The sequence below is a fragment of the Thunnus maccoyii genome, chromosome 1 (assembly GCF_910596095.1).
Source record: "Thunnus maccoyii chromosome 1, fThuMac1.1, whole genome shotgun sequence".
In the NCBI taxonomy this organism is placed as follows: Eukaryota; Metazoa; Chordata; class Actinopteri; order Scombriformes; family Scombridae; genus Thunnus; species Thunnus maccoyii.
Window position 1 is genome coordinate 23,953,354 of NC_056533.1, and position 26,681 is coordinate 23,980,034.

Below are 26,681 nucleotides of genomic sequence, written 5' to 3' on the forward strand. Positions count from 1 at the left end.
TCAAAGCCTGGTGCTGTTCTTGGGGGCTTGGTGACAACCAACCCCGCTCTCCCCTATCTGAGTCTTTATGTTGTCATACAGGTTTATTAAATTCATTGTGTGCCCGCTGATGACACAAAAATGAACCTCCTCAGATCTTACACCGGCATACAAAGTGACTTCTAGGCGTCAAACAGAATTAGAGGCTGTGCTATAAGAAGAAACAACCCCACGTTTCCTTTTTGCTGCTAATCGCTCAATTTGGACTTTTATTTTAAGCAGAGAGCGGAAACCGGTGTAGTCTGTTGCGGCTAGTTTCACACAGCGCAGCCATCAGATTGGGAAGGCTCCGATTCACAGAGTCTGACACAAAGCCTGTGTTGTCAGTGTTTGTCAGGGTTTATTTTGTTTTATCACAGGGGTTAAATCCGTCCTCCGAAAGAAAAGAAGATACTTTTTTTTTCGTCTGACTGTCTCCTCGCTTTTACCGTTGCTAGCTAGTGTGAAAGTGGCTAATAGCTGGACAGCGTTAACGCTCAATAGGAGCTAACGTTAACGTCAGCTCGGAACCGAAAATCATCATTGGTGCTGGTTTGACGGTAATTTTGTAATTAAAAGAGCTCCAAACGCCGGTATATTCAGTCCTACGGAGGCTCATAGACAACCATGAAAAAGAACTAGCTGTAGGCTAATGTATAGCGAGCTATATCGTTTGTATTCGCTCTCCTCACTGCCACGGTGCTGTGTAGCTGTCCACGTCTAGTCTCGTCTGCTGTGTTTAACGTTGCCAGCTGAGCTAGGCCACGTCCCTGCGGGCGTATTTCATCTACTGACATTGGACGAATTGCAGAGAAGATGCCCAGTGTGCGGAAGGAGGAAGGAGAGTAAAGATCGGAAGAAATGTGACAAGTCTTGAACATTCATGACTCTCTCTGTCTGTGCTGGTGTTTGCATTTCTGAGCGCTTGCCGCATATACACGACATGTCACGTAGACGGATGTGTTTTACGCCGGGACATCAGTAGGTTGCAGTAACAACCTGAAGTAACGTTGTATTTTTTTTTTTCTTTTTTTGTGTGTGAAATGGTTGGGTTTGGTGCAAACCGACGGGGAGGCCGCCTCCCGTCCTTCATCCTCATCTTCTTGATGGTGATCATCGCCATACTGTCTTTCAACTACTGGACAGTGTCCAACAAGCACGGCCGCTTGCTGGATGAGCTGGCGGAGGTGCAGACGCAGGTGAAGCGCACGGACGCTGCACGGAGCCGGCTGGAGAAGCGGAACTCTGAGCTGATGGTGCAGGTGGACACTCACAGGAAGCAGATAGACCAGAAGGATGGAGACTACAGCGTGCTGGAGGGCAAGCTGCAGGCCCGAGAGGCGCTCATCAAAAAGTGCACAGATGAAAAGGTACTGTAAAAAAAAAAAAGATCCCTACCTGGGCTCAGTGGAGTTAAGTTTCATATCATTTTTTGTACTGTACTGGCAAAGTTTTCACAGAGGGATGAGTATCTTTTTTTATTAAAGCTGTGTCTATATTTTGGATGGTGGCTGTTAATGTTATCATACAATATTTAATCTAATGGTTTGTGCCCTGTTCTGTGAGAAAGTAATGAGGGGTATGATGGCCAAGCAGGAAGAGGCAGTGTGTCTTCATTCCTTTGAGCTACTCATGTAAGTTTAGATAACTTTAGATCACTTAACTTTAATGCAGCCTTCTAAACCAGGAGAAAACACATTTCCATCCCATTACAGTATTGCAATAACCTAAATCATCCCACAGCATAGTCCTGCATCATGATATCTCTACAATATTGTTCTACTGTACATTAGATGGAGCGTTTAGTCTAACATGAACAATGTTTGTAGCTCCTGTTAGAAGGAGATGGATGTTTTACCTTTAGCGTGGTAAAAAAACTAATTGTGAAGAGGAGAATGGTGTCAATTAAGTGGTCAAAGTGGCAGATAACGCTTGCAGCTCCTCCTTGTTCAGGGTTTCATCCATCACTTGAGTTCTTCTCTACCACTGTACTATTCTTCTAGAAAATCACAGCTCATGGCTCTCTCAAGAGTTTTGATATCCCTTAAGGTTTTGAAGAAAAATGTGTAATGGTGTTTCTTGACAGGTTAGGTATTTTGAGTTATCACTGCTGTCACCACGCTGCTTCTGAAGATGCCTACAAGCCACTAATAATGTGTTTTAGACCAGTCAACAGGGCTGAGGTCAGGTAAAAGTGAGGATGACATTATCTTTTTACGTTATGGGTTGCCCTATGATTTATACCCCAAGCCTTCCATAAGGTCGATGTGGTTGATCTTCTTTTCTAAACTCTGAGATTAGCAGAGCAAGTCTACATTCATTCTGACTCTAGGTACAGCTGAAATGATTAGTCGATTGATTGAATTAATTGGCAGAACATTAATCTGCAACAATTTTGGTAATTTGATTCATTGTTCAGGTAATTTATTGAGCAATTATGAAAACATTGTTATTGTCAACATCAAGCGAAACTAACAAACGTTCTCTGGTTCCAGCTTCTCAAATGTGACAATTTTCTGCTTTCCTGGTTTTAAGTCCACATGTGACTACAATACTGCCACTCATGTCCCTTTATTTAATAGGCTAAACAAGGAATATGGTCACATTTCCAAACCAAAAAGCAAATTTGCATATACTCTGTTGATATAGCATATTATCAGCACATTTTTAGACGTTTGCAGGGCTTATTGTGTTCACCGTCAGTGGCCCCTAAATGTGCTCCACAAGGCTGTTCCCACTTCTTGTCTTGCTCAGGGGCACAGCCAGCAGTTTGGTGTCTTTTGTGTCACGTAAACCCTCTGAACATTGGTGTGTGTCCAGCTGCCCCAGGAGACGTTTAGACAACAGATGAGGGGGAGGTTTCCTGTAATTTGCATCCAGTCTGCGTCGCTTATTTCGCATAGACATGCATACATTTGTTTAACCTATGGTTATACTATGTGCGGTTTAGTGTCCTAGTCAAACCACTGCTGAGTTGTTATGAAACCATGTGAGCTACTCTTCCACTGGGAAATTAAACTGGAACACATGAGACAAAATGACTCAGTATTATTACCGGTATTTGGGACACATGAGACATGATATCTTATTATTTTGGCCAGGAGATGCCTTTCTGCTTGACTTCCAAGATCATAGTCTGCCTTTTTGTGAGAAAACATTAGACCCTTAAGAGAAAAACATATCACTACTTGTTGATCATTAATGATTTGTACACTTAAGTTTATTTGGAGTAAAGTTGGCCTTTACCACTACAGAACACACTTCCTCATTGCTTCTTCATTGGAGTTTACTACTATGTGACCAGTGAGATAACACTGCTTGTAATGGGCCACCTCCAGATATGATGACATGCAGTTGAATGAGTGCAATGCAGACTTTTATGAGGGAAGTGCATACACACTTGACAAACAAGGTTTAAAATTAAAACAAGCCAAATGCTATGTAAAAACTGGAACCCGTGTTTTATATATATATATATATATATATATATTTTTTTTTTATTATTTTTTTTTTTTTTTTTAAAAAGATGGATAAATCAACAACCGATCGTTACCTGTCAGACTGTCAGGACAACTTTTTAAATTATTCCTCATTCTGAAACTTTGCTCAGTGTTAGTGAGCCCAGTTGCATTTTTCTCTGGCCAAATAAAATCAAAATAAAGCAAAGGCCCACCAACAGTTTGCCTTCTGCTTAGTTGCCCATTATACTGGCACTAATCTGGTCTAATCTTCTACAAACTGACATATTTTACTTACCATTTTATGATTTATATTCCAAATGTATATTCATTTTTTGACACTAAAATTCCTCTTGGTAGGTAAACTGTAAGAAAACAGTGTTTGTGTAAGAAATTTAAAAATTTAGCCAGAGCTTAGATTTTGTCTTGTTGTTGAGGCAAATAAAATGGTGAAGTGTGGACTAAAGAGGCGCCTAAACTTCCTGGTTTCTTGGTATATCCGGCTCCCTGTTTCCGTAATCTAGATAAAGATTGGTGTTGAACAGCAGTGGTTCCACTCCTTTCCTCTGTCAACAGCCCAACCCTGTTTCAACAAAGACGTGTGCTATATACACTGAGAAGAGGCCTGTAATGCAGTGACAGTTAAAACCTAAATGGCTTTGACGCACACATAAAGTATTTAACAAAAACTGGGTACACCCCTGTGCAATATTACTAAAATGTTAAATGATTCAAAATTTTATCATCTTAAAATAATTGTAGTATTTTTAGGGTGAATTGTAGGGTATTTGATCTTATTTATAATTAAAAACAGGTTAGATAGACTAAATTGAAAATACAGGCCTCAAAGTACAACCTCGATGCATCAAAAGGTTATAAAAGAACCTGTGAACACCACAAATTTCTCAATTTTGGCCTGGGTTGTGTCCAATGCAACATGGCTCCACATTGACTGAACAAGTAAGAAACCAGATTGTGAGACTTCATTAAGATGGGAGAGGGTACAAGATCATCAGTAGGCTACTCAACAAAAGCCAAAACACAGTTGCAGTAGTGGTTCGGAGGTACATGAAGTACTACCAATAACAAGGTGCAGTGACTATCCTTGAAAAATGACAGCACACACAATTCGCTATCCATGCAACCTTGCATTGAAAAACAGACGGGCAAGTGCTTTGACTAAGCACAAGGATTATCTTTGGAAACTGGTATTCCAGTGACTGCTCAGTGCAAAGGACACTGCATGAAGTCAACCTCTACAGACGAAGTCCAAGAGGAGAACCGTTGCTCACAAAAGGGCACGAAACTGCAAGATTGAACTTAGCCAAATAACATGAAAAGAAGTCTGATGAATACTGGCAGCACATTCATTGGTCAGATGAAACCAAAATAAATTAGTTTGGATCAGATGGGGTCCAGCATGTTTGGTGTGTACCTGGCCAGGACTACCACAGTGACTGCATAGTGGCCACCATGAAACATGGAGGTGGGAGTGTGTTGATATGGGGCTGCATGAGTGCAAAAGGTGTAGGGGAGATATTCATAGATGGCACTATGAATGCAAGTTTGTATACCCAAATACTGAATAAAAAGATGACTACCAGTCTCAAGAAGATTGGAAAGAGAGGAATTTTCCAACATGACAATGATCCCAAACATACTGCAATAATCACTTAAGAGTTTCCAAAGAAGAAAAAAGTGAAAACTGTGACCTGCCCAAGTATGTCCCCTGACCTGAATCCAACAGAATACCTTATAGTATTTTGAAGAGAAAGGTATAGTAACAAAACCCTGCAAAGAGCAGCTGAAAAGAATCATCTGTGAAGAATGGCAGAAAATCTTTCCACAGATTTGGGCAAGACTGGTATCATCCATGCCCAGGAGGATCGAATCTGTCATCAAAAATTAAGGCAGGCATACAAAATATTAAAAAATACAAGGATGGAGTCTCACTAATGAATGGTGTGCTGACTTTTGCTGCAGTTCGTTCTTAAATATGGACTTTTCATTATAGTTTAATTAGTCAGTCATTCTGTTTTCCAAGTGCATTGGCTTAATTCTTCTTGGGTTTTGTCTGAAAACAAATAAAATTTTATTAAATGGACAGGATTTGTAATTACTTAACATTTTAGTGATACTGTCCAGGGGTAGACTCAGTTTTGTTATATACTGTACGTAGGCTTGTACACATTAGGCAAAAGAGTGAATCATGCAAGCTTATCGGTTTGCATACAGTCTGTAAACAGTCTGGCTGTGTTGTCGTCTACACAGCCAATTTCAGCAGGCTATAGGGGGAAGCTTTTAATCACCTATGTGGGTGTAACAGGAGGAAGCTTTAGTCTTGACAACAACTGACACTGATGCAGTATTTCCTTCCTGTACTTTCCTCACTGCCTTCTGCATCACTCAGTTAGGCTATATCTCATTCAAGAACACAAGCAATTATAAAGAAATTGAAGTATATACATAGAAATCTCTCAAAACCACTTGTGCGGCATAATTCACTTCTTCACTGTTGCATTATTAATGGACATTACTGAAGATAACCACAGCTTCTGTTTTTTGTAAAGGATGAAACAAACTAGGGCTGCAAGGAACGATTATTTTCAGTATTGATTAATCTGCAGACCATTTTCTCGATTAATTGGTTGGTCTATAAAATGTCAGTAAATAGTAAAAAATGCCCATTACATTTTTCCAGAGTCCTTGATGACTATATTTGGGATATCACAAGTCCAGAATCCAGATCTCCCTTCCCTCTTCCTCCCTCCTTATCTTGCCTTCTTCCTTCCTCCCTCCCTTTAAGAGTTCATGCATATAACTGAGTTTTATTCATTCTTAAAATAAAGAGCAGCCAACAGTTTCAATTAATAACTTCACCGCAGGTGTCAATATGTGTTGCAGGTAGTTATAAGTTTCACAACTGTACAGTTTAATACAGGACTTTTAGATGGCATTAAAGTGTACGTGGGTTATATTTTCCTGGTCACTCACAATTAAGCTAAACAAAGGAATTTGTTCAGTTAAGTTTAGTAATATACTCAATGTTTTCCAATACAAATCCTAAAGTAAATAATACAATTTCACATTGAATGTCATCTGTGTGTGCTGTGAAGCCTTGCTAAACTGAAAAACAGGACAAACCTGCTCCCCTCGGTTTCCCTGTTGTTAATAGTGGCATTTTCTACTAATTACAGAACCTGTTGCACAGTTTAGTTATTGAAGGCTTAGTAAACTGGTTTTTTTCTTTAGAACACAGACAAAATGTATGTAGCTGTCCCTCAGCTGATAGGATCACTGAACCTGCTTTTTCTCTCTTGTACAGATGAAGCTGCAGAATGATGTCACAGCCCAAATGACAGAAATCCAGAGGCTGAAAGGTAGGACTTCAGCCATGTCTGACTATCAAACACATGAACAAAAACCTCATCAGTAGATTTGACATTATTGAACTTCCTGAGGTGACTTTTGAATATTTTGTTTGTGTGTGTGTGTGTGTGTTGTGTGTGTGGTGCTGTAAACAGAGCAGTTAAAGGATCTGAAGCAGGAGTTCATGAAACAGGAAGAGCAGCTAAGAGAGGTGAAGAAAAATAGCACTACCTTGGAGAGAAAGCTGGAGTATGAAAGGTATGTAAACTCCTCATTAACCTTTCAGTGTTAATGACTGCCTTTAGAGTTTTCCCCACCCTGAGGAACTGTTTCATAATGTTTAAATCACTTCTCGAAATGTGAAGTAATGCTTCTCTAATCATCCATTATTACAGCAGTGATTAATTTTTCAATTAATCATCCACTATAATCTGATAAAAGGTGATATTAGGTCATTGGTCATTTTTATTTTCCTATTTCCTTGTCATATTTTGAGGATCAAAAATAAATCTTGGTTTATAGGAATCTACTTTGTAGTATGATGAAAAAAATCCTAGAAAAGGTGGGTGACACTGACACTGTAATGTGTATTATCCAGTTTACAGTGTGGACGTCAGATGGCACAATTGAAAGAAGAGTATGAAGAAACAAAGAAGACTCTGGAGGAAGAAGCCTCAAAGCTAAGACGAGTTAGTATTAATTTAAATCTTAGTGCTCATTCTCTTGACTCCTTAGTAAATGGTGAAAAGTTGTGCCTAATTTCCCCCTCCCCTCTGCTACACATTGCATATAATTAGCACATTTTAGTACAGATGAATGGGTGGTGTCATCTAAACTCAATTAAATCCCCGCTACGTCTTTAGTCCTGTTTAAGCTTCCCTGATCATTAAACCGACTGTGTTTCTCCATTCTCCAAATGCTCCTCTTTCTGATTTGCTTTTGATCATTCATCAGAGTGTAATGGATGGACAAAAGGGTGTAGCGACAGGAAGACATGCAGACGGAGGTCCTGGTGTGGAATTGGTTGGAGAGCGCCATACAGTGGCCACTCGCCGGCATGACAGTCCAGATTTAAAAGGTATAGTGGCTGTGACCATGTTGACCAAGGTATATACTATCTTGACTGGTCTTCCTTATATTGCTATGAACTATGAACTGCACCCTGTATGTAGTATGTGATTATGTGCTGTCCTAGTAGTAGAAAATGCACATAAATGCACAAAATGCTCATATAAATCTCATTAGTTTGTTTCCTGTGTATTTGTTTCCTGTTTATGTAACTGGAAACTCATCAAACTCATTTAATGTCAGCCTATGCCCTACCTAAATCACATTCCTTCTGCTCTGTTACAGAAGAGATGGGTAAGCCTGGCAGTGATGCTGGCATGCCTGGTATTGAAGACAGTGAGGTGGGAAAAATCGATGATGTGCAATTTGGTAAGTAACTTGCAATTTCAAGAGCGATTTTTTTGTTTGGCAAACCCAGTGAGTTACTGTGTGGGGGTAAATTATACAATACAGTTGCAGTGACAGTTGGACTCATTTGTAAGGCAGTAGGGGCCGATTAAGGTCAAGGAAATCAATAAGAAAGATGGATCCCAGTGCCAGTGTATACAGAACTTTAAATATTTATGCATACACATTTGCTGGATCACAGCCTTATGATTTTGAAACTGCGACTTGTTAAGGGGGCTAGGATCAAGCAAGGGTGAGAAAATTAAACGCAGCCGGTACAAACACAAGAGTTGATGATTTAAAAACTGTTAAAACCAAAGCTGGAGAAAAATAACTTACTGGACCATTAATGTGACTCACAGTCACCTTCTACTCTGCAAAGCAGGATCAGGGAATGCTATTCCCTTTTATGTCACTAAATGTAATGTTTAAAAATAAATCTTTTTTCAGTGTGCATCCACCAAAGTTGTCTTACTTTCTAAGCTTTCTTACTTTGCCACTCTTTTTATCCATAGCCTTGAAGAAACCAGCCATCACTCAGAAGCACGATGATGCCAATGATGTGGTTGTGGGCGCTGGTGCTGGACCTGGAGTCGGGGCAGCTGACGGTCCTGGGGGCCAGGGCCTGTCTCTGGACCAGCCCAGGCTCCAGCAGGACAGAGTGGAGGGCCGAGCAGCATTGGTTGCACCTCCGGGCGTCATCAAACAGGCAGACAAACCGATAGTCTTTGAAGAAGACAACAAGGCAGGTATCAAGGCAGATGAGCTGGGAGAACAACAAAAACAACTTCGAGGTACAGTATGCAGTGCACCACATCCATATAATCGCTATTAATTACAATAGTTTTATCTTTTGAGCCATAGATATGTGATAATTGAACCCAGTTTTCATTGACACAGTATCTATACTAATCTAATGCTTTGAATTATGTTTCTATCACTTAATATTTAGTAAAGACTACTAGAGAGATTTGGTATCTTGGTACAGGACTTCACTGGCAGTTTCTTCATTTTGAATGAGTTTTCCCAGTCTTGTGTAACATCATGCATTAATTTGTCTGTAACCCATGTTGTAGTTCAGGAGGTTTTGTCCTCGCAGGTGGGAAGGTAGTTTGCAAATTTTGCCACTTTACTGGGGTAAAACAAAGAACACCAGTTTATTTGATTTTGGCCATACATACAATAGCACCTGAATCTCTTTCTCATTGTCAGCTCCTGATAATGTCAAGGGTGGTGGTGAACACTTGAAGGGGATTCCTCTGCCACCCAACCCTGCCCAGGTACCCAACCCCATCCAGCCTCACCACGCCAAAGACCAAGTACCAGCAGAGCCAGTGCACCACCGCCAAAGTGAGTACCTCCATGAAACTCTGAAAAAGGGAATTCTGCAATTTGCAAAGGAGATTGTGGAGTGAGGGGTATTTTTTATGAGATGTTTGATTTTGAGGTGGTAGGGAAAAATAACGTTTCACGTGAAAACTGATAAATAAGTATAATCACAGCTTTTCTTGTTAGCTCTGCCTTTGTGATTAGCTGCTGCCTCTCAGCTCTCCGTGATGTCTGTCAATGCAGAGAGTTAAATACAATTTGGTATGACACTATCTGGATGGATTTTGCCCATTGCTAACCTCTTACACCCCTACTTCTACATCACACATTTCCATTAGACTTTGTTTAAATGTAAGTCATGTCTGAATATGGGTAGGAGCGCTGTCAGGGAGTAGAGAGAGGGCTCAGTTGCAGAGGAGAGGAGACATATGACACACACCTGGTTCCCAGATGATCCTTTCCTGCTGCCTGGCTTCTGCTCTGCTCTGCTGCCTTCTCTCCCTCCTCCTGTTTTCAAATGTTCTGCTCCTCCGTCTCGCTTACATATCCATCTCACCGTCTGCAGCTCTGCTGCTTAAAACTGACTGTATTCAGTTCACATCTTCAGTTTGTTTTTCCTTTTATCTTCTGTCTCTGTTCTCTTTATACTAACATCTAATTATGGCAAATTAACACCCGACACCTAACAGATGTCTCATGTTTTGCAGTGTCCAGTGCTCACTAGACACTAGTGCCACTGAACATTTGCACGGGGCAAGATCAGCTGCCATGGGCAGCCATGATTGATCAGACTGTAGAAACACTGTTTACGTCAAATTTATTTATACAATGTACATAATTTGATCAGTTTTTTACTGATAAACACATTAAGAAAACACTGATCATATAATTTTGAATATTGCCAAATTGTGTTCCCAACTGTTTCAATCGGAACATCTCTAGTTTGTGTAGTTCATTTATTGTTTGCACATTAAAAACATTCAAGTTTTATAAAAGATTTCAAATAAACACAAAGACATATAACATATGATATTTATAAAAACACATTTTTATCTAAGTACCCTCAGCCATACATGAATTTAAAGTAAGCAAATGCTTGAGCAGGAGAGGTAAGAAGCTAAAAGCTCTCAATGACCTCTCCTAGCAACTCAAGATAAGATAAACAGAATTACATTAAATTAAACCAATGAGAGATGGAAAGGCTACTACAAAAATAAAAAAAGGAGACACCAATGTTTTTTAAGACTTTTTTCTAAAATAAAATTGATCAGTGATGTACAATGTCTAAGTTTTATTTCCACCAAACAGCGCTGCCGTATCTTAATAAAAATTTAGCCACATTACTGGAACACAAAGGAAGATGAAGATAGATAATATTCTGTCCCCCCCCACATATGTAATTGAAGGTGGATTAAATGGAACATTTTTGAAAATAATGCAGTTTAGTAAACCACCACCTCGGTCTACAGTCTTAAATTACCATTAAATAACCATTGAGTTTAATAAACACAAGATAGGATTTACAGCAGGACTATTATATTGGATCGATTGATTTGATTGTACAGATGATTAAACCAGTAACTCAGTTAGCTCTCAGTGCTTTCAATACTTTTAACAGTCCCTCATTACAAGGGCACCCCATTTGTTTCCACTTGACGGTCTGTGTCCAAATCCATGATTGAATTTGCTTTACACAGGATATACACAGCCTACGTAGCGAAAGCAGCCCACTATCAGAGCAGCAGCTTCCATCCTCCGTCAGTGTCTACACATGATGCGTTCAGGCACAGTATTGATTGTAGGTCACCTGCGTTTTGCCAGCGCTCAGAGCCCAACACACAATCAGTGTAGCTACACACATAAAACTTGACGCGTGTAGACAGATGTATAGATAAAAGTTGGAGTGTATCTGTTCCATCGAACCCATGTGAGACAACACAAAAACTTACTCTAGACATTGTGTTGCTCTTAAGATCACTTGTCTAATTAACATCAGCCACCGTGTATCACTTCACTTCATCTGCCTTCTCTCTTGACATCCTCCTCATGCGATCACTTATTCCTTCATGCATTCATTATGTAGTATTTCATCCATTCCTCCCTGTCTTCCTACAACTGCCTCCGCTTCCCTCCCTTCCTGATGAGGCCCTTCTCTGCCTCCTGCAGGCCGGTTCTTTGATGAGAACGAGTCCCCAGTAGATCCGCAACACGGCTCTAAGCTAGCGGACTACAATGGGGATGATGGGAACGTGGGTGAGTATGAGGCCGACAAGCAGGCCGAGCTGGCCTACAATGAGGAAGAGGATGGTGATGGTGGGGAGGAAGACGTTCAAGGTGAGCCAGGCCGGGGGACTGGACTGCCTGTCCAGATGTGTATCCACCATTCCTCCCTTGCTCCTTCCCTCCACCCCTGTCGTGCTGCCGCCTCCCCTGCATTTGTCCCAGCAGTTCATACAGTTAGAGTAGCTCACAGTACCATGAGTTTGGTCCTTGAATCCATCATAAACTATAGATATGTAATAATTATGACAAAATACTTCCAGGGTCAAAGCAGGACTGCTATGTATGCAGTTCAGGATGAGCATTTTCTCACCGTATAGGCACAGTTGCGATTTTAGCATCCTATTCTCTCACATATAGAGAGAACCTGACCGAGGAACTTACGGTTCTGTGAGTGTTATTCAGTTGCCATCTTGTATTTTCTCTCCTGCCTGTGCTTCTTTTTAGCTATACCACCTGTCTGTGCCTACCAAACATCTGACCCACATCTAGACCAGTAGATAAATATAGCTCACTGTGTTTGTGAATGTGTCTGTGTTCTCCTTGAAATATTGAAATGCATGCCCATTTTTTTTCTTTATTATTGTTTGATGTCATGAATTTTTGATTGTCTGATTACCTATTATATTAACATTTTAATAATTGATTTGAGTGCTACAATACAGCCTTTGAAAAGCACTATTTTTGTTTTAGTTCATCTGAAAAAGATAATTTCAGTCATGTCAGCCCTATGATTAGAGCACGGCTGTGATTTCTCATTTTCATTTATAACATCTACAGTATGTTAAATTGTTCAGTTTGTATACAGTGGATTGGACTCAAGGGTGTCCTTGTCATTATGATGACCAACAGGGATAATAATATTATGCTAGATAAATGCAAGTCAGTAATAAAACCTGGAGTCATTGTTTCATTTCAGATCCAGTGTTCTGGAGTATAACCCACCTCCAAAAAAGAAAGAAAAACATACAGTAAATACTTTTTGACTACACTGTATGTGGTCATTTTTAATGGATGGACACTGTAGCAGATTGGAACTAAGCTACTAGTGTGTTTGGACTGCTGGCTAGGGCATAGTTGAGATAATTAATATGTAAACTATCAGTTATCCTATGTGACAATGAAGAATGGTCACAGCACTCCATTAGGTCTCATCCAATACTTAATCTCTAATTTCTTTTGCTCTCTTTTTTTTCCAGATGATGATGATCGAGACATGCAGGGAGATCGGGCTGTGGATTATGGGAAAAGACATCAAGCCATTGACATTCTCTGAATGGGAACTCGTACAGCTGCATCTCATTAAAATATTCAGACCGTCCTCTACAACCAAGCTCTTTGAACATCAACATGTTTAAGAATTTATAGGGTGCATCCTCAATGTCATGGACTACTTTGAAAAACAGACATTGCAACTAATGAATTAGAATAACATAACAACACAAGAAAAAAATCATGGCATTGTCCTGAGCTGCTGTTGATTTGCTAATGGTTCTAAGTTATGACAGTTGAGATGATATACTGTACATTGACTGTTTAGTTTTGTTATTGGATGATTGACTGGCTCAGTTCATAACTGAGTGGTCTAATAGGACCCCGTTGACTCATCTGAACTTCAACATCAATCTGTTTTTGTTTTTGCTCCTTTTCTTTTCAGATTTCTGTTGCCTGATATAAACAAACTCTTCACCTGAGATGTATATCAAAGACTAATTTGGCATTCTGCCTCTCTAACATAATTATGGGACTCTTACCTGGATGACTTTTTTTTGTTTTTGTTTACAGGAGTGGAAATGCATTACAAATGCCAAGGACTTTTGCTTATGGGTCATTAAATCAATTTCTTTTCTTTGTGACAGACACTCAGAAGTGCTCCTCATTCTGTTTTCTAAATGATGCCATTGCATGCATTCGAGACTTTTTTTTGTTATTATTAATAATCAAACTGAGCAAAATACTGATGCTTAAGCAATACTTAGAGCAATGTTAGTATCCTCCACAATGTGCAAAGACTAACCAAGCACATATGGAACTGACATACTGTACACATGCTTCCATTAATGAGGTATCTTGTACATAATGTAGTTGAACTGTTGCTATTTGTACTGAGGAAACCTAATTCCTCACCTTTAGGGAAATCCGTTAACATGAATCCGTTCTATTTGTGCGGCCAGGAAAAATTTATTTCTCATGGAAAGGCACATTGAATGTAATTTAATTTTATTAAAGGTGATGCTTCATGTCATTTGTCAACTGTGATAGTGCTTTAGAGTCAATGCAGATGGAGAATTTTTATTTGATTTAAGAATTATAAGTGAATTCCTCAGGTGATACAGTCGTTTAATTGTAAAGATTGGTAGATGTCTAATACCAAATGTCTTTTGATAATTGTGATCATGTCCTGTTATGTTCAGTAATGCAATTCAAACATCTGTTGAATGTATGCAGCAAGAAACTAATGTCAGACCAATTGTTGACAATTCATTCCTCAAAATACTGACACCTGTGTATATTCAGTCATTTACCACTTGTTTTAAAAAGAGGACTGCCTGTCTTTCTGGTTCATCTACCTTGATCAAGACTGTGTGGAGGGAAAAAAAGCCAAGCGGTAGTCTTCGCTGCAGACAGGCTGGTGTTTTTGAGAGGTAAGGGGGTGTGTCTGTGTCCCATACGGGTATCTGCCTCGGAGAGACTGAGCAGAGGCGGGAAATGGCGCCTGTAACACAACGGTGTGTCATTTCCACGGCTCTTGAGTAGATAGAAAAACTCGCATCGGATCACGAAAACAACCACTGCCGCTGTTGTGATGGTTAATCGGTCTTGAGTCGTTATCTCCAGATACTGCGGATCACTGTAAAGTAAGTTTGTTACATTAACCAGCCTTGTCCGTGTATTTGTCTTTGGCTTGCGGTTTATGTAATGTTGGCTAGCGACAGGATAAATATTTTCCTTCCCTGCCTGTGCACATCTGTTAGCCCGGAGCAGTTTTTCAAGACGGCTAGGTTGTGTTAACGCTAACTGTGCTAAGCTATGCTACATAGCTAACGTTAAAGGCAGCTAAACACGGCCTTCCAGGGACTCGGCTAATTCCTGGTCAGTTTGACTGTATGCTAATTTTAAGCTGCTTTTAATCAACATAACCCAATAATTCAGGGCGAATCCTAGCCACAGTAGCTACGTGTAACTGCTCACATCTTAATACACAATAGTTTTAAGGCTTTTAGCTTGCTGTGCGGCTAACTCGTCGTCCAAGCTGGCTTTCTACTAGCTAACTGTGTTTTTCCCATTTAGCATTAATATCGTATCAGTGGACGTTGAGCCAGACGTGTCAACAATTAATGAACCAAGTCCAATCAAGGATTGTTAGCTGAAGATCGCGTTAACTGGCTTGACAGACGATTTTGATAAGCGTTACTGTGTTAGCATTAGCTGTTTTGATTACCGATGTTTGACGAGCTCCGCTGCCCAACAACAACCACGAACCTTAATCGTGTTGATATTTCGAAGAGACAGTCAAAGTAAACAGCACGCCAGATCGCCAGATAGTTAACCTAGCTAAGTAACTAACGCTAATGCCCCTTACTTTAGTTAACCAGTCATTTTTAACACTATTTCGGTCAATTTACGGTGCCGCACTGGCTTGCTAACTATAAGTTAGCCTGTTTGGACTCGCCTTGTTGAATCGCAAACTCTCAACTTGAAAACCGACCTGTAACACCGCAACGTTACCTATTGGTATATCTTTTGAAATCTGACAATGTTTAAAAGAAAGTTAATTTATCCAGAGTTATCTTGGCACGTAACATACGAGCCCTTGTAGTTCGTTTAGGTTAGCTAGCTGCTCGATTAGCCGCAGAGCTTGGCAGCCGTGATTAATTTGTTCACCTTTTTACAAACGTTTGGGTATGATTGGGGTAAGTGCACCAAGTGTGTCATGTGTCTAAATTATCTGGGGTTTTCAAATATAATTTAGCTACGTTTTGTGGTCACTTCATACGCCAGATAACTTAGCTACCCTTAGCTTCAGCTTACATTTTGCAGAGAGGACGAGCAGTCTGCAGGGCCTCACTAGTTCGCTCAGACAGTCTGTGGCATGCATGTTCTTATTTCCCGCTCACTTGCTCGTACCTAGCTGTGTATGAGCCTCGGTTTGTGGGAGATGAAAGGTGCATGTTTTGCGGCTATATTGTCACTTTCATGTAAGCCTTCTGGGAAGCTTTGATCCTACAGTAAATTAATAAGACATTTCTGTTTGGATTCTTATGTAGCAACAGCAGGAAAACGTGTTGTGCTTCACATACTAACACATAGATAAGTTCAGGAAATGAGAGATGATTAGAAAAGTAGCAATAACAGTTAAGTAAAAATAATAAGTGCAGTTTCAGTCATATTTCCCCTAACAATACAACCAAACTCTTTAAACATCATGTTTAAGAATTTATAGTGTGCAGCCTCATCGTCATGGACAACTTGGAAAAAACATTGCAACTAATGAATTAGAATAACATAATACAAGAAAAAATCATGCACGCAACATTTTGTCCTGAGCTGCTGTTGATTTGCTAGTTAGCAAGTGATGACAGTAGAAATTATATACTGTAAATTGACTGTTTAGTTTTGTTTTATTATTGACTGGCTCAGTTCATAACCGAGTGGTCTAATAGGACTCTGACACATCTTCAAGGTCAATCTGTTTTGTTGTTGCTACTTTTCAGGTTTCTGTTGCTTGATATAAACAAACTCTTCACCTGAGATGTTTATGAAAGAGACTAATTTGACATTCTGCCTCTAATTTGGCAACATCTCTAAAATGCCCTTTATATGACAGACTATATTTAATCATAAGTACAGTGGCAATTACATACAGTAGTGAGTCAGTATCAATGTTAGCATCATGTGTCAGTTTTATTAGTGGTCTGACAGTAAGTTATATAGGCACATAAATGCCAAATAGTTGCTGCTTGAACTGTTAGTGCATTAGTTGTAAAAATAATGTAATGTGACAAGGGGAATGTGTCATCAAGACATTTAGCAAACACACACTAATGATTCATTTGCAAAGACAGACATTTGCAGTGGTCACATGTTGACCATCAGCAGTACTGATCTAAGGACAATCTGTGGGATGTTGGTTGGTTGTTGCTCAACACTTCACACTGCAAGCTTCATCAATCTGTGTTTACTCCAGGGTTTTTTGTATTCTGTCTATTCTCTCAGACGACCTTTCCAATATTGGCTTAAGAAGAAACGGTTTTAAAAGGCATTTTGAAAAATACTTAATACTGTGTAAAGAAGTTGTTGGTAGACATTTTAGCTTTTTAACTTGTGTTTTTTTACACATGTGCTGTTTGTATTTTTTTAAATGATATGAGAATCCTGAAATCTATCATTTTCAGCTCAGTGTTGCAAGTAAAAAATAGTATGAAATTAAAACTATATAATAAAATTTGTCTTCACAGATGTCCTAATTTAGTTAAAAGTTTTTCAGTGGAGCATTTTAAATTCAGGGCCAATGTTTGGCACTATAAAAATCTGTATCCTTGTATCCTTCTAAAGCTCTAGATATGTTGATTTATTTGTTGTTCTGTGGTGTTTAAACTCCCTTTTTTGTTTGAGCCTTACGATAAACAATTTTTATTTTATAATCCGAGCAGTAACAGGTTTGAAGCTTGTCCCGCTGCTGCTCCTGCTCCTGCCTGGTACTTCATGTTGCACTGTGCTCCGGCACTGTTAAAGTGCCTGTTTGTGTTTTTGTGCGCGTGATCGAGCAAGAGCATGCACACCTCTGCTGTGTTCTTGGATACACCCCTTGTGTAAATGTAAAGCAGATGTAGTGAAGAGCATTTACAGTATGTGAGATGTTCAGAATGCATTGAGAGAGTGCTAGTGTGTGTTTAAGGTTTCTGACAGGTTGTGGATATGTCCAGACACATTTTCAGCCAGCTGCTGTTACGTAAGCGCAAGGGGCTGGCATGCTCGACTGACAATTTGTGTTCGCTGTGAATAGTTTTTACTTTTCCTTGTGCACAGTCGAGGACAATGTTGGCCAATTGAATCCCTCACTTCTAGAGAATGAGGAATGTGTTTTCCTTCAGATAAGTTTTAAGTCATGTTTTAAAATGTACTGTTTTAGTCAGTTACTGTTTTTTCTAGTTCAGACTAAAGCATAAAGAGTAAGATTTTGGGTAATGTGTTTTTTTTTCTACTGTACCAATAGAACTAAAGCCAGCTGTGGCTGCCGTGATGCACTGTGATGTAAGTGAAATGGGATCTTGAATACATCCAGATGTTGGCAGGAAAATGCACTACCCCACTACACATAGATACACCCCACAGCCCTTACACATTTTAAATGTTGAAGCAGTTGGGATTGTTGAAATAACCTGTTTGTCTACCTTGACAATTGAGTATCTGCTTAAATTTGTCTCTTGACTGTGTACAGTTCTGTTAATTTCATCTCTTTTCCTCTATCTGTCATTTCATCTTATGTATGATTTTTTTTCTTCTCTTTTTTTTTTAAACAGCCTTACATGTGACTGCTAAAACAATGAGGCTGAGAATGCGTAAGGCGTCTCAGCAGCCGAACCCCAGTCTGGCAACTCGCCCATCCCGGACCAAGCGGAGGCATTCAGAAGTAGAAGAGGACACACCTACCAGCGGAGGGAGGGGCCTGTTCTCAACGATCAAGAAGTTCATCAGAGGAAATGCCGTTAAGGTAACTACCTCTGTGGTCACATGAGTTCACTGCAAAAGAGGAGTATTGGGCCACTTTGAGGAGCATTAAAGTAATTGTGTATGGTTTAACAGTGTTACCTGCACTTTTTGGCACTTCTCTGTTGTAAAACTTTATTTAGCACAGTGTTGTCCAGGTCTCTTGAGTTAAATACAGTGTTTCTTGGTGCAGAGTGTCATGTTTCCCTTGAAATGTCTGGTGGAATGCAGCAACTTGTCTGAGAACTCGTACTCTGTTCTAATTTTAGCTGCTGGCTCACAGAGTCGGTGTACAGGGACAGGAGGTAGTAACGAGTAGAAAAGTCAACTCGGCTATAAGACACTTTTCCACTCATAAAGACATACAGGCTTTTTTGATGTTTTTACTTACTATGATTTGATGTTTTTACCTATGTCATTCCATGGTTCTGCTGGTGTTTCCTTATTAATCCTTAATTTAAGATTTGCAGCATACTGATTCAGGGTATCTGTGGTGGCCCAAAATGCTGAAAAAGATGTGGCTGTGCCTTTTGGCCCAGTGGGATCATAGCAATCTTGCCGGTTTACTGCTACATCACGTGATAGGAGTGTAATAAAATATTTGTCACAGTCTGTGTCATATTGTACAATATCAGTTTTGAGACATGACACATTGTGTGATGAATGTCTGGTGAACTGAATCATACATGGGGAGAAAATAACATCATCCATCTGTGCAACTCATGTTATGAAAATGCAGAAATACAAAACTAACTTTGGTCATAGCACTTGCACTGTTGTTTCTTGTGTTTTTTATACTTTGTTTAAAAATGGAGCTTACAATGTTGCATTGTATGTTTGTATCCATATTGGTTTGTGAACGTGGGTCGTTGCAGCTGCCACGTTGGGAGAATTGGGACCTATATTTCGTACAACAAAGTTCTAGCTTATCTGATGGTGGACGTATTAAAAAGTGTGATCTACATCCATTGATATTGACCACATGCTCTCATGATTATCAGCTTTCATCTGTGTTTTTAGAGGTCTGTTTCACCCTCTTATTCATTAATCATACCTGTTTGCTATATGATGTCTCTTCTCCTTAAGGTGCAGCAGGAGAGCCCAGCCAAGAAGACACGCCTCCACTGTGATGTGGACAACAACCTGATCACCTCCACAACCCCGAATACCAACACCCCCCGCAGGACTATCAGCAGGGATGGCAGGAGAGGCTCTGTCAATGGAGGTAAGTGACACAATGAAAAGGACCACTCCCTAGTCCCTATTTTCCACTATCTCTCAACTCTCATCAACTTGTTAATTCTCCTCCTGCAGAGGCAACCAATCATGACAGGAGTAAGGAGAAGCCCAACGGCAGCCTGGAGGAGACAACAGCTGTCGAGGTGGCCACCAGCCCTCCCAGGACCACCCTTCTTGGGACCATCTTCTCCCCTGTTTTCAACTTCTTCTCACCAGCTAAAAATGGTAAGCAGACCCTGAGGAAGCCTGTTTGAATCATGGCTGGTGTCATAAACAGAAACCCAGTTCAAACATATACCAAGTAAAATATGGCACGCAGAGATCGTGCGAAAGATGAATGATGTAATCTGTGTTGGTGAAAGCCTGCAGTCGATTTAAGCTCAAGTTTTTTTTTTGTCATGTTGAACACTTTACTTCTAGTTCAAAGGGTTTGGCATACAAGTAGTTGGTCTGTGAAAACAGAACAGTGAGCAAATTAATCAAAAACTATTGTCATCCCTTAATACCACTAGTGGTTAAAATATGTTTTGTCTTTTTCTTTCACGCATTCACCCACTTTATCTCACTTTCAGATGATCATTGACAGAGTGGTTTAAACATCAACAACATAGAATAAAAATCTCATGTTCTCTGTTCTCGATACATGTCTTTTCATATTAGTTAAATCTGACTGCAAGTCTGGTCGACCAATTGTTGTAGACCAAAGTTTGACAGAAATTATGATCATGGTGGTGTCTTCTGTGTCAGTTATGTCTGGACGTTAAAAATCTCTATTGCCTCTTTTTATGGTGTTTGTTTTCCTGCTCAGCTTCTTCTGGCTCAGACTCCCCAGACCAGGCGTTGGAGGCTGAGGAGATAGTCAAGCAGCTGGAGATGGAGCAAACTGTGGAGACGCCCACCAGCACAGCCACATCCACACAGGAACTGTGTACCACCACTAACTTCTACTCTAGTGTATCCCAGCTGCCACCTCTGCGACCTCCACACATCCCCGATGTGTCCCCCACAGCAGAGGAGGGAGAGCTGGACGCTGATCCTGACCTTCCACCCCTCACAGGTAGATGGTGGAGTTTAAGAAACATGATTATGAAATGTTTTGAGTTTAACATCTTGCTATGTTGTGTTCCAGTCTCTCATTCTGATTTTAGTAACACATTGCTTTTTTTTTTTATGGTCCCAGCTCCAGGCTCCAGTCCAGATATGGCATATGTGGACTCTCCTCCCACCGCAGTGCCACCAGAGGCATCCTATGAGGAAGACTGGGAAGTCTTTGACCCGTGAGTAAGCACTCAAGTGCTGTACACCTCTGACTAACCCCATTCAACAGAATTTCCAAACCAAATGTGTGTGATGAGCGAAAGGTTAAAGTTGTGTTTACTTTCTGCAATTGAGGGCATTATTTCTACCAAGGTGAGACATTTGATTCAACCAACAAGTCAAAACTAACCTGACAACCCAAACTACAAGCTAGCAGCAGAACAGACATTTTAACTTGTATGCTGATGTTTTTCAGTTTGACAAAAGCATTGGTAAATAACAGCAGTTACAATAATGCTGGGTAGATTAACGGTGTTTCTTGCATCAGCAATGACTCATACATTGTACAGTCATGTGTCCTCATACATAGCAGTTAAATTAAATTTCTGCTGAATCATTGCTTGTTGGTTTAGATTTACCTGCCACATAACTATTTCCTGGTACAGGCGATTTAAACCAACATTATTGCTATTCTTTGTTGTTTTCTGTGTGTTCATTGTTGTGTTTATACCACTTACGTCATTACATTCGCTCTATGAAAAACTATATTATTGAGAAAAAAAATATGGTAGATAAAAAAATTTAGTGAAAAGGTTTTGTACACTCTCATACAGTATGAGCTAAGAAATCCTCCAGATTGTTTTTATAAACAGTGATTTGTCTGATGGTGTCATGTGCTGTACAGATTGATGATGTGACTGAGTAGCACAGTCTGCTTTAAGCCAACCATCATCTCAGTGTTTCAGTTTGTTTAGAGTATTGTGGTTTAAACTGGTGATTGGATTAACTCAAAGCATGTGTGATGTATTGATTTTTTTTAGGTATTTCTTCATCAAGCACGTCCCTCCACTGACGGAGGAGCAGCTCACTCGTAAGCCAGCCTTGCCGTTGAAGACACGCAGCACGCCTGAATTCTCTCTGGTCCTAGACCTGGTCAGTTACAGGATATAACTAGATGTTTTTGATGATTGGAAACCCGTGATTTTCATTTTAGAGTTTGCTGATATTTTCTCTGTTGTGTTCATTAGGATGAAACGTTGGTTCACTGCAGTTTGAATGAGCTGGAGGACGCAGCACTTACCTTCCCCGTCCTCTTTCAGGATGTCATTTACCAGGTAAATGTTGCCCGACAGCAAATTTTTTTTTTTTGGCTCTGTTTTTCATGATGCCACTAGAGGGGGCTAAAGTCGTATTTATATAAAACGTTGATCTCAGGTTGGAGCCCCTTAGGTAGCTTGTCACTGACATATGAAAGGATTACTTCCAAAGTTTATCATGCAGTAGGATTGTACAATCCATCAAGCATACCTAAATAATAGTAGATGTATAAGATGTATGTCATTATATTAGCTTACCATTCGTCAGTAAACCTTGTCGTGTTGATTGTGTTTGCTTACTGTTGGTCTGTTATCTACAGGTGTATGTGCGCTTGAGGCCGTTCTTTAGAGAGTTTCTGGAACGTATGTCTCAAATCTATGAGGTAAATATCATCTGTCTGTTCTTGTTATAAATCCTAATTACATTACATATGAAGATGCTGACCTCTGTTTCCTCTCTTTCCTAGATCATCCTTTTCACAGCCTCTAAAAAGGTGTATGCGGACAAACTGCTCAACATCTTAGACCCCAAGAAGCAGCTAGTGAGGTACGTTGTATCTTGTATTTGTAGGTTATAAACGCACAATATAAATACAAGCCTGAATGAAAAGAGTTCAGAAAGCTGTGTGCAGCACCGTTGTTGGCATGCGCTGCTGTCAAGGTGTCAGTGTTGTGGTTTTTCTGAATTATTGATTGCTCTGACCTTGTCATGATTGATTTTTTTTTTTCCCTCCCCCCTCTTTCCTTTCATTCCCCACTGTAACTGTAGACACAGGTTGTTTCGTGAGCATTGTGTCTGTGTCCAGGGAAACTACATCAAGGATCTCAATATTTTAGGCAGAGATCTGTCAAAGACCATCATCATCGACAATTCACCACAAGCCTTTGCATATCAGGTGAACACCTCAACAAAATATAACAATTACTGATGCTTGTTGATAGCCAGCCAGTCAAAGGAAAACATGTTTTTAGAAAATCAGTTTGTTGATGTTGTATTCAGGATTAGATTACGAAGTATCTCTTCTCTGATCAGTCATTGATACAAACAACATGGAGCCTCTCTTACAAGTCCAGCTGGTCACTTCCAACCTTAAAGTATCTTCAGCTTAATGCAGATTCTAGTGGGTAAAACCAGTGTCCAGCTGGTGATTATCAAACTAACTTGAGCCTGGTGTTTTTCCTCACACATCCCAACCTGATTGTGACTGACTGAGCTGTTTGGCTCCACTGGTAAAACCCCCAGAATGAATCTTTTTCTCCATATTTCCACCTGCTCCTCTGTACTCAAGTGAATGACTAGATCGTGGCCTTACTCATTATCTTAAGTTGAATTTTTTTGTTTCAGTCTTCATGTTACACTGACAAGGCACATGAGGACTCATGAGTTATATCTCTGTATGTTTAACTAACATGTTTTTGTTTTTTTTTTTGCCCTGACAGTTGTCCAATGGGATTCCCATCGAGAGCTGGTTCATGGACAAGAATGACAATGAGCTGCTGAAGTTGGTGCCCTTCCTGGAGAAGCTGGTTGAGATGGTAAGATGTCCTGTAGGATAATGACTTATGTAGCTGTTGTAATGGTTATTATAACATCAGAGTAATTCTTGTTTTATCGTTTCAGTAAATCTAATCTAATGTGGTCTTTAATCTCCTTTTTCTGTCATGATTCTCCTGCCTGCTGAACTCTTCAGAACGAGGATGTGCGGCCGCATGTTCGGGAGAGGTTCCGGCTTCATGACCTGTTGCCCCCTGATTGAACTGGACTAAGTCTCTCAGAACGGGACAACGTGAAAAGACTGAACACAACATGCGTGTAAAAAGCCCCTCTTTGGATTACAAACTACAACATTGCCATTACTGTTAAAATTTTAGCCTTCTTCCCCGCCCCCTTTTTTTGTTTTTAAACCCACCATTGCTTTTTAAAAAAAAAAACTTCAGAAGAAAAACATTTTTAAAGATCTGGGTGAAATTTTCTAAATATCCACATGTATAGATGAAATTACACACTATGAACAAGCCCAGATAGACTCCTCTTTTTGACTGACTCTCCAGCTGTGGAGCCGGATATGGTCTCCACACTAAATTACGCAGTCTTGGTGCTGGCTTAGTGGGTATGAAAATGCCACCTGGTAAAGAGGAACTCCAACCCGACTGAGTCCCTGAACCCAAAACAACCCCTGGTGCTCACACTGTTGACACTGACGAATAACGACACTCTGTGGCTACAGACCAATTTCAGCAGGAATGACTGGCCTGTAAATCAATCTGTGCATGTGTGTATGTTTACTCTTAGCCACACACACAAACACACACACACACACACACTCACTGATTTGGTCTTTGGCAAACTTTCAATCTGTAGCCTTTAAAATCATATGCATTCCTCTGTAGCTGTGTCAAGTTTCTGTTGTTGGTTGCAGTTTTTTTTTTCTGGTAAAACTGGTGTTTCATTGTTTTGTTTTGTTTTTTTAAAAGATAGCGATAGCAAAATGTTTTACCTCTGTTTGTAAGATATGGTATTTTTAAAAGGGGTCATGTAAGTTTTATCCTAAGCCTTTTTAGGGTGGTGCATATTAATGGAAACAGTCCACTGCTCAGTCAAATCGAATGGAATTAATCCAGGACGTTAAGTATAGTTTGTTCTTGTTCTAACAAATAGAGGTTGAAATCAATTTGTTGGCTTCACTGTGGACACAATATGGCTCCTTAATTAAATGTTAGGATTAAGAATCTTATCTGTAAATCTGACATATTGTAAAGGTTTGAGGGCATTCATTTTTGAAGTGGTATGTGTCAATGTTAACCTTTCTTTTAATAATAGTATTTGATTTGTCATTTGTCTATAATCAGTATTGTCTCTTACTCCTAATCAAGTATTCTGGCTAAATCAGAGCTCTGTTTCTTTGGGTTGTAATGTGTCATTCGATGTCTCTTATCAATAACATTATGACTAATGTAGCACATCTCTGGCAGTGTGTCATGAAATCTACTCATGGTAGAAATCTATGGCCAGACCCTGTACCAGCCATATCTGGCACCAGCAACATACTGTTTTTAACAGTCAGCCTCACTGACTGCCCCTCTACCTGTCTGTTTCATACTGTTTGCTTTGTACTTTTAAGCTTTTTTTTAGTTTTTCTTTCATGTTTAGCACAGTTTAAAGCCGTGGTTCTCAAACTTTTTCATGTCAAGGACCCCTAAACTGACACAAATTAAGATTTAACAAAGATTTTTGCTTTTTGATGTTTTATTACAGAAAGTGTATGAAATCCATGACCAAAACAGTCACACACTCTTTCATTATGTTTTATGGAATTATAGTGAAAACAAATTATTCCTCTTTTGCTGGGGACCCCCCTGGAAGACCCTCAAGGACCCCCACTTTGAGAACCACTGCTTTAAAGTGTGGTGTGTAAGAATGGTAACTATATGAATGTGTTTCTGCCCTATTTCAGCCTGGACACTCGAGCCAAACTGACATTTTACTCTGTTGTTTCATCTTAATTTATTCAATAGTGAGACCAACAGAAGGCAGAAATGTAAATGTGGTGTTTTTACAAACGACGAAGCTCAACTACTCCACTGCAGAGCTTCAGCAAGGCGAGTCAACCAGGAGAGTTCACTTGAGTCTCCTGACAATTTGGCATGCGTAGTTGAATTTTTTTTAAATTTTTTTTCCTTTTTTAGTTCTTGTTGAGTTTGAATCAAAGTGCTTTTTATGTTTCAGCAAATGTGAGTATTTGGGTCTGTCTGGGTTGCCTGTACAGTGCCATACGATTCTCCCCCCCGCCCCCGCCCCCATGGCGTTCTTTCTGCGCTGTCACCCCTAAATGGTTAGATGGAAAGAGACAATCAGACCTCAAAGTTCTGCAGATACTGAAACCTGGAGACCGCCCCACCCCCTCGCGCCTCCCGTTTTCTTGTGTGCAGTATGTGTTGTGTACTGTAATTCCATTGAGTTGCATCCCCTGTGAGTAAATTTGCCAGGTGAATCCTGCTCTGCCCTGCCCAAACAATCCCTGCTGCTTACTTAACGCAGGCTCTATTTAGACGCCTGCCTTTCTTTGCCTTTTTCAACAGAAGTTAGTAGCTCTCCAGAAATTTAGAATTAGTTTGTATTCAAGTAAAATTGTTACAGGGCACAATGGTGTTTACTCTTGACGTAAAGTTATGAGTGCACATGTCCAGACTATGAATGTAAATTGTACATGGGGTGAAGTCTTAAGTGTCTTTCTGAATTCCTTGTTGTTGCGTTCTCTCCTCAACAACTAGAAAAAATAGACAAAGAGGGATCGGAGCTTCTTCTGGTCAATCTGCTGTTTAAATTCTGAAGAGGAGGCACGAACTGTGCGCATGGAAGAGGAAACCCATCTTGAGGTCCCACCATGGTAGCCCCCCTCCCTGTCCCCACGACCTCTCGCCATCCTTACTGCCATCTTTTAGTATGCAAGCCTCACGTGGAAGTGTG

General features: G+C 40.0%; 2 protein-coding genes across 10 annotated transcripts; both read left to right on the forward strand.

The window, feature by feature from the left end:
• The first annotated feature begins 110 nt into the window (after nt 1-110).
• golm2 (golgi membrane protein 2) lies at nt 111-14,154 on the forward strand. 4 transcript variants are annotated; one of them, XM_042391352.1, is made up of 10 exons: nt 111-1,388; nt 6,802-6,856; nt 7,001-7,103; nt 7,444-7,534; nt 7,800-7,923; nt 8,202-8,282; nt 8,816-9,094; nt 9,513-9,650; nt 11,796-11,963; nt 13,109-14,154. In XM_042391352.1, the coding sequence occupies exons 1-10, from the start codon at nt 1,062-1,064 to the stop codon at nt 13,183-13,185; spliced, it is 1,443 nt and encodes a 480-aa protein (XP_042247286.1). In that variant the 5' UTR covers nt 111-1,061; the 3' UTR covers nt 13,186-14,154. The 4 variants fall into 4 exon arrangements, with proteins under 4 accessions (XP_042247286.1, XP_042247204.1, XP_042247447.1 ...); XM_042391270.1 differs by having other exon boundaries at nt 113-1,388; nt 8,199-8,282; XM_042391513.1 differs by lacking the exon at nt 11,796-11,963 and having other exon boundaries at nt 114-1,388.
• Nucleotides 14,155-14,247: 93 nt separating this feature from the next.
• ctdspl2b (CTD (carboxy-terminal domain, RNA polymerase II, polypeptide A) small phosphatase like 2b) lies at nt 14,248-24,148 on the forward strand. Of its 6 annotated transcripts, none has more exons than XM_042391535.1 (14): nt 14,579-14,767; nt 18,127-18,164; nt 18,434-18,624; nt 19,707-19,845; nt 19,935-20,084; nt 20,668-20,916; nt 21,040-21,136; nt 21,938-22,049; nt 22,145-22,231; nt 22,534-22,596; nt 22,681-22,760; nt 22,983-23,109; nt 23,654-23,749; nt 23,905-24,148. In XM_042391535.1, exons 3-14 carry the CDS (start codon nt 18,457-18,459, stop codon nt 23,968-23,970), a joined length of 1,434 nt encoding a protein of 477 aa, XP_042247469.1. In that variant the 5' UTR covers nt 14,579-14,767; nt 18,127-18,164; nt 18,434-18,456; the 3' UTR covers nt 23,971-24,148. The 6 variants fall into 6 exon arrangements, with proteins under 6 accessions (XP_042247696.1, XP_042247469.1, XP_042247460.1 ...); XM_042391608.1 differs by lacking the exon at nt 14,579-14,767 and adding an exon at nt 14,794-15,002; XM_042391544.1 differs by lacking the exon at nt 14,579-14,767 and adding an exon at nt 15,069-15,823.
• The last annotated feature ends 2,533 nt before the right edge of the window (nt 24,149-26,681 follow it).

Excerpts from the sequence above, each read along its gene's own strand:
- golm2 (XM_042391270.1), top strand. The coding sequence starts at position 1,062 with ATGGTTGGGTTTGGTGCAAACCGACGGGGAGGCCGCCTCCCGTCCTTC. Across the intron at positions 1,389-6,801 it reads AAAAGTGCACAGATGAAAAG|ATGAAGCTGCAGAATGATGT; the intron begins GTACTGTAAAAA and ends TCTCTTGTACAG. Across the intron at positions 8,283-8,815 it reads AATCGATGATGTGCAATTTG|CCTTGAAGAAACCAGCCATC; the intron begins GTAAGTAACTTG and ends TTTTATCCATAG.
- ctdspl2b (XM_042391762.1), top strand. The coding sequence starts at position 18,457 with ATGAGGCTGAGAATGCGTAAGGCGTCTCAGCAGCCGAACCCCAGTCTG. Across the intron at positions 22,597-22,680 it reads GTATGTCTCAAATCTATGAG|ATCATCCTTTTCACAGCCTC; the intron begins GTAAATATCATC and ends TCTCTTTCCTAG. Across the intron at positions 23,110-23,653 it reads CACAAGCCTTTGCATATCAG|TTGTCCAATGGGATTCCCAT; the intron begins GTGAACACCTCA and ends TTGCCCTGACAG.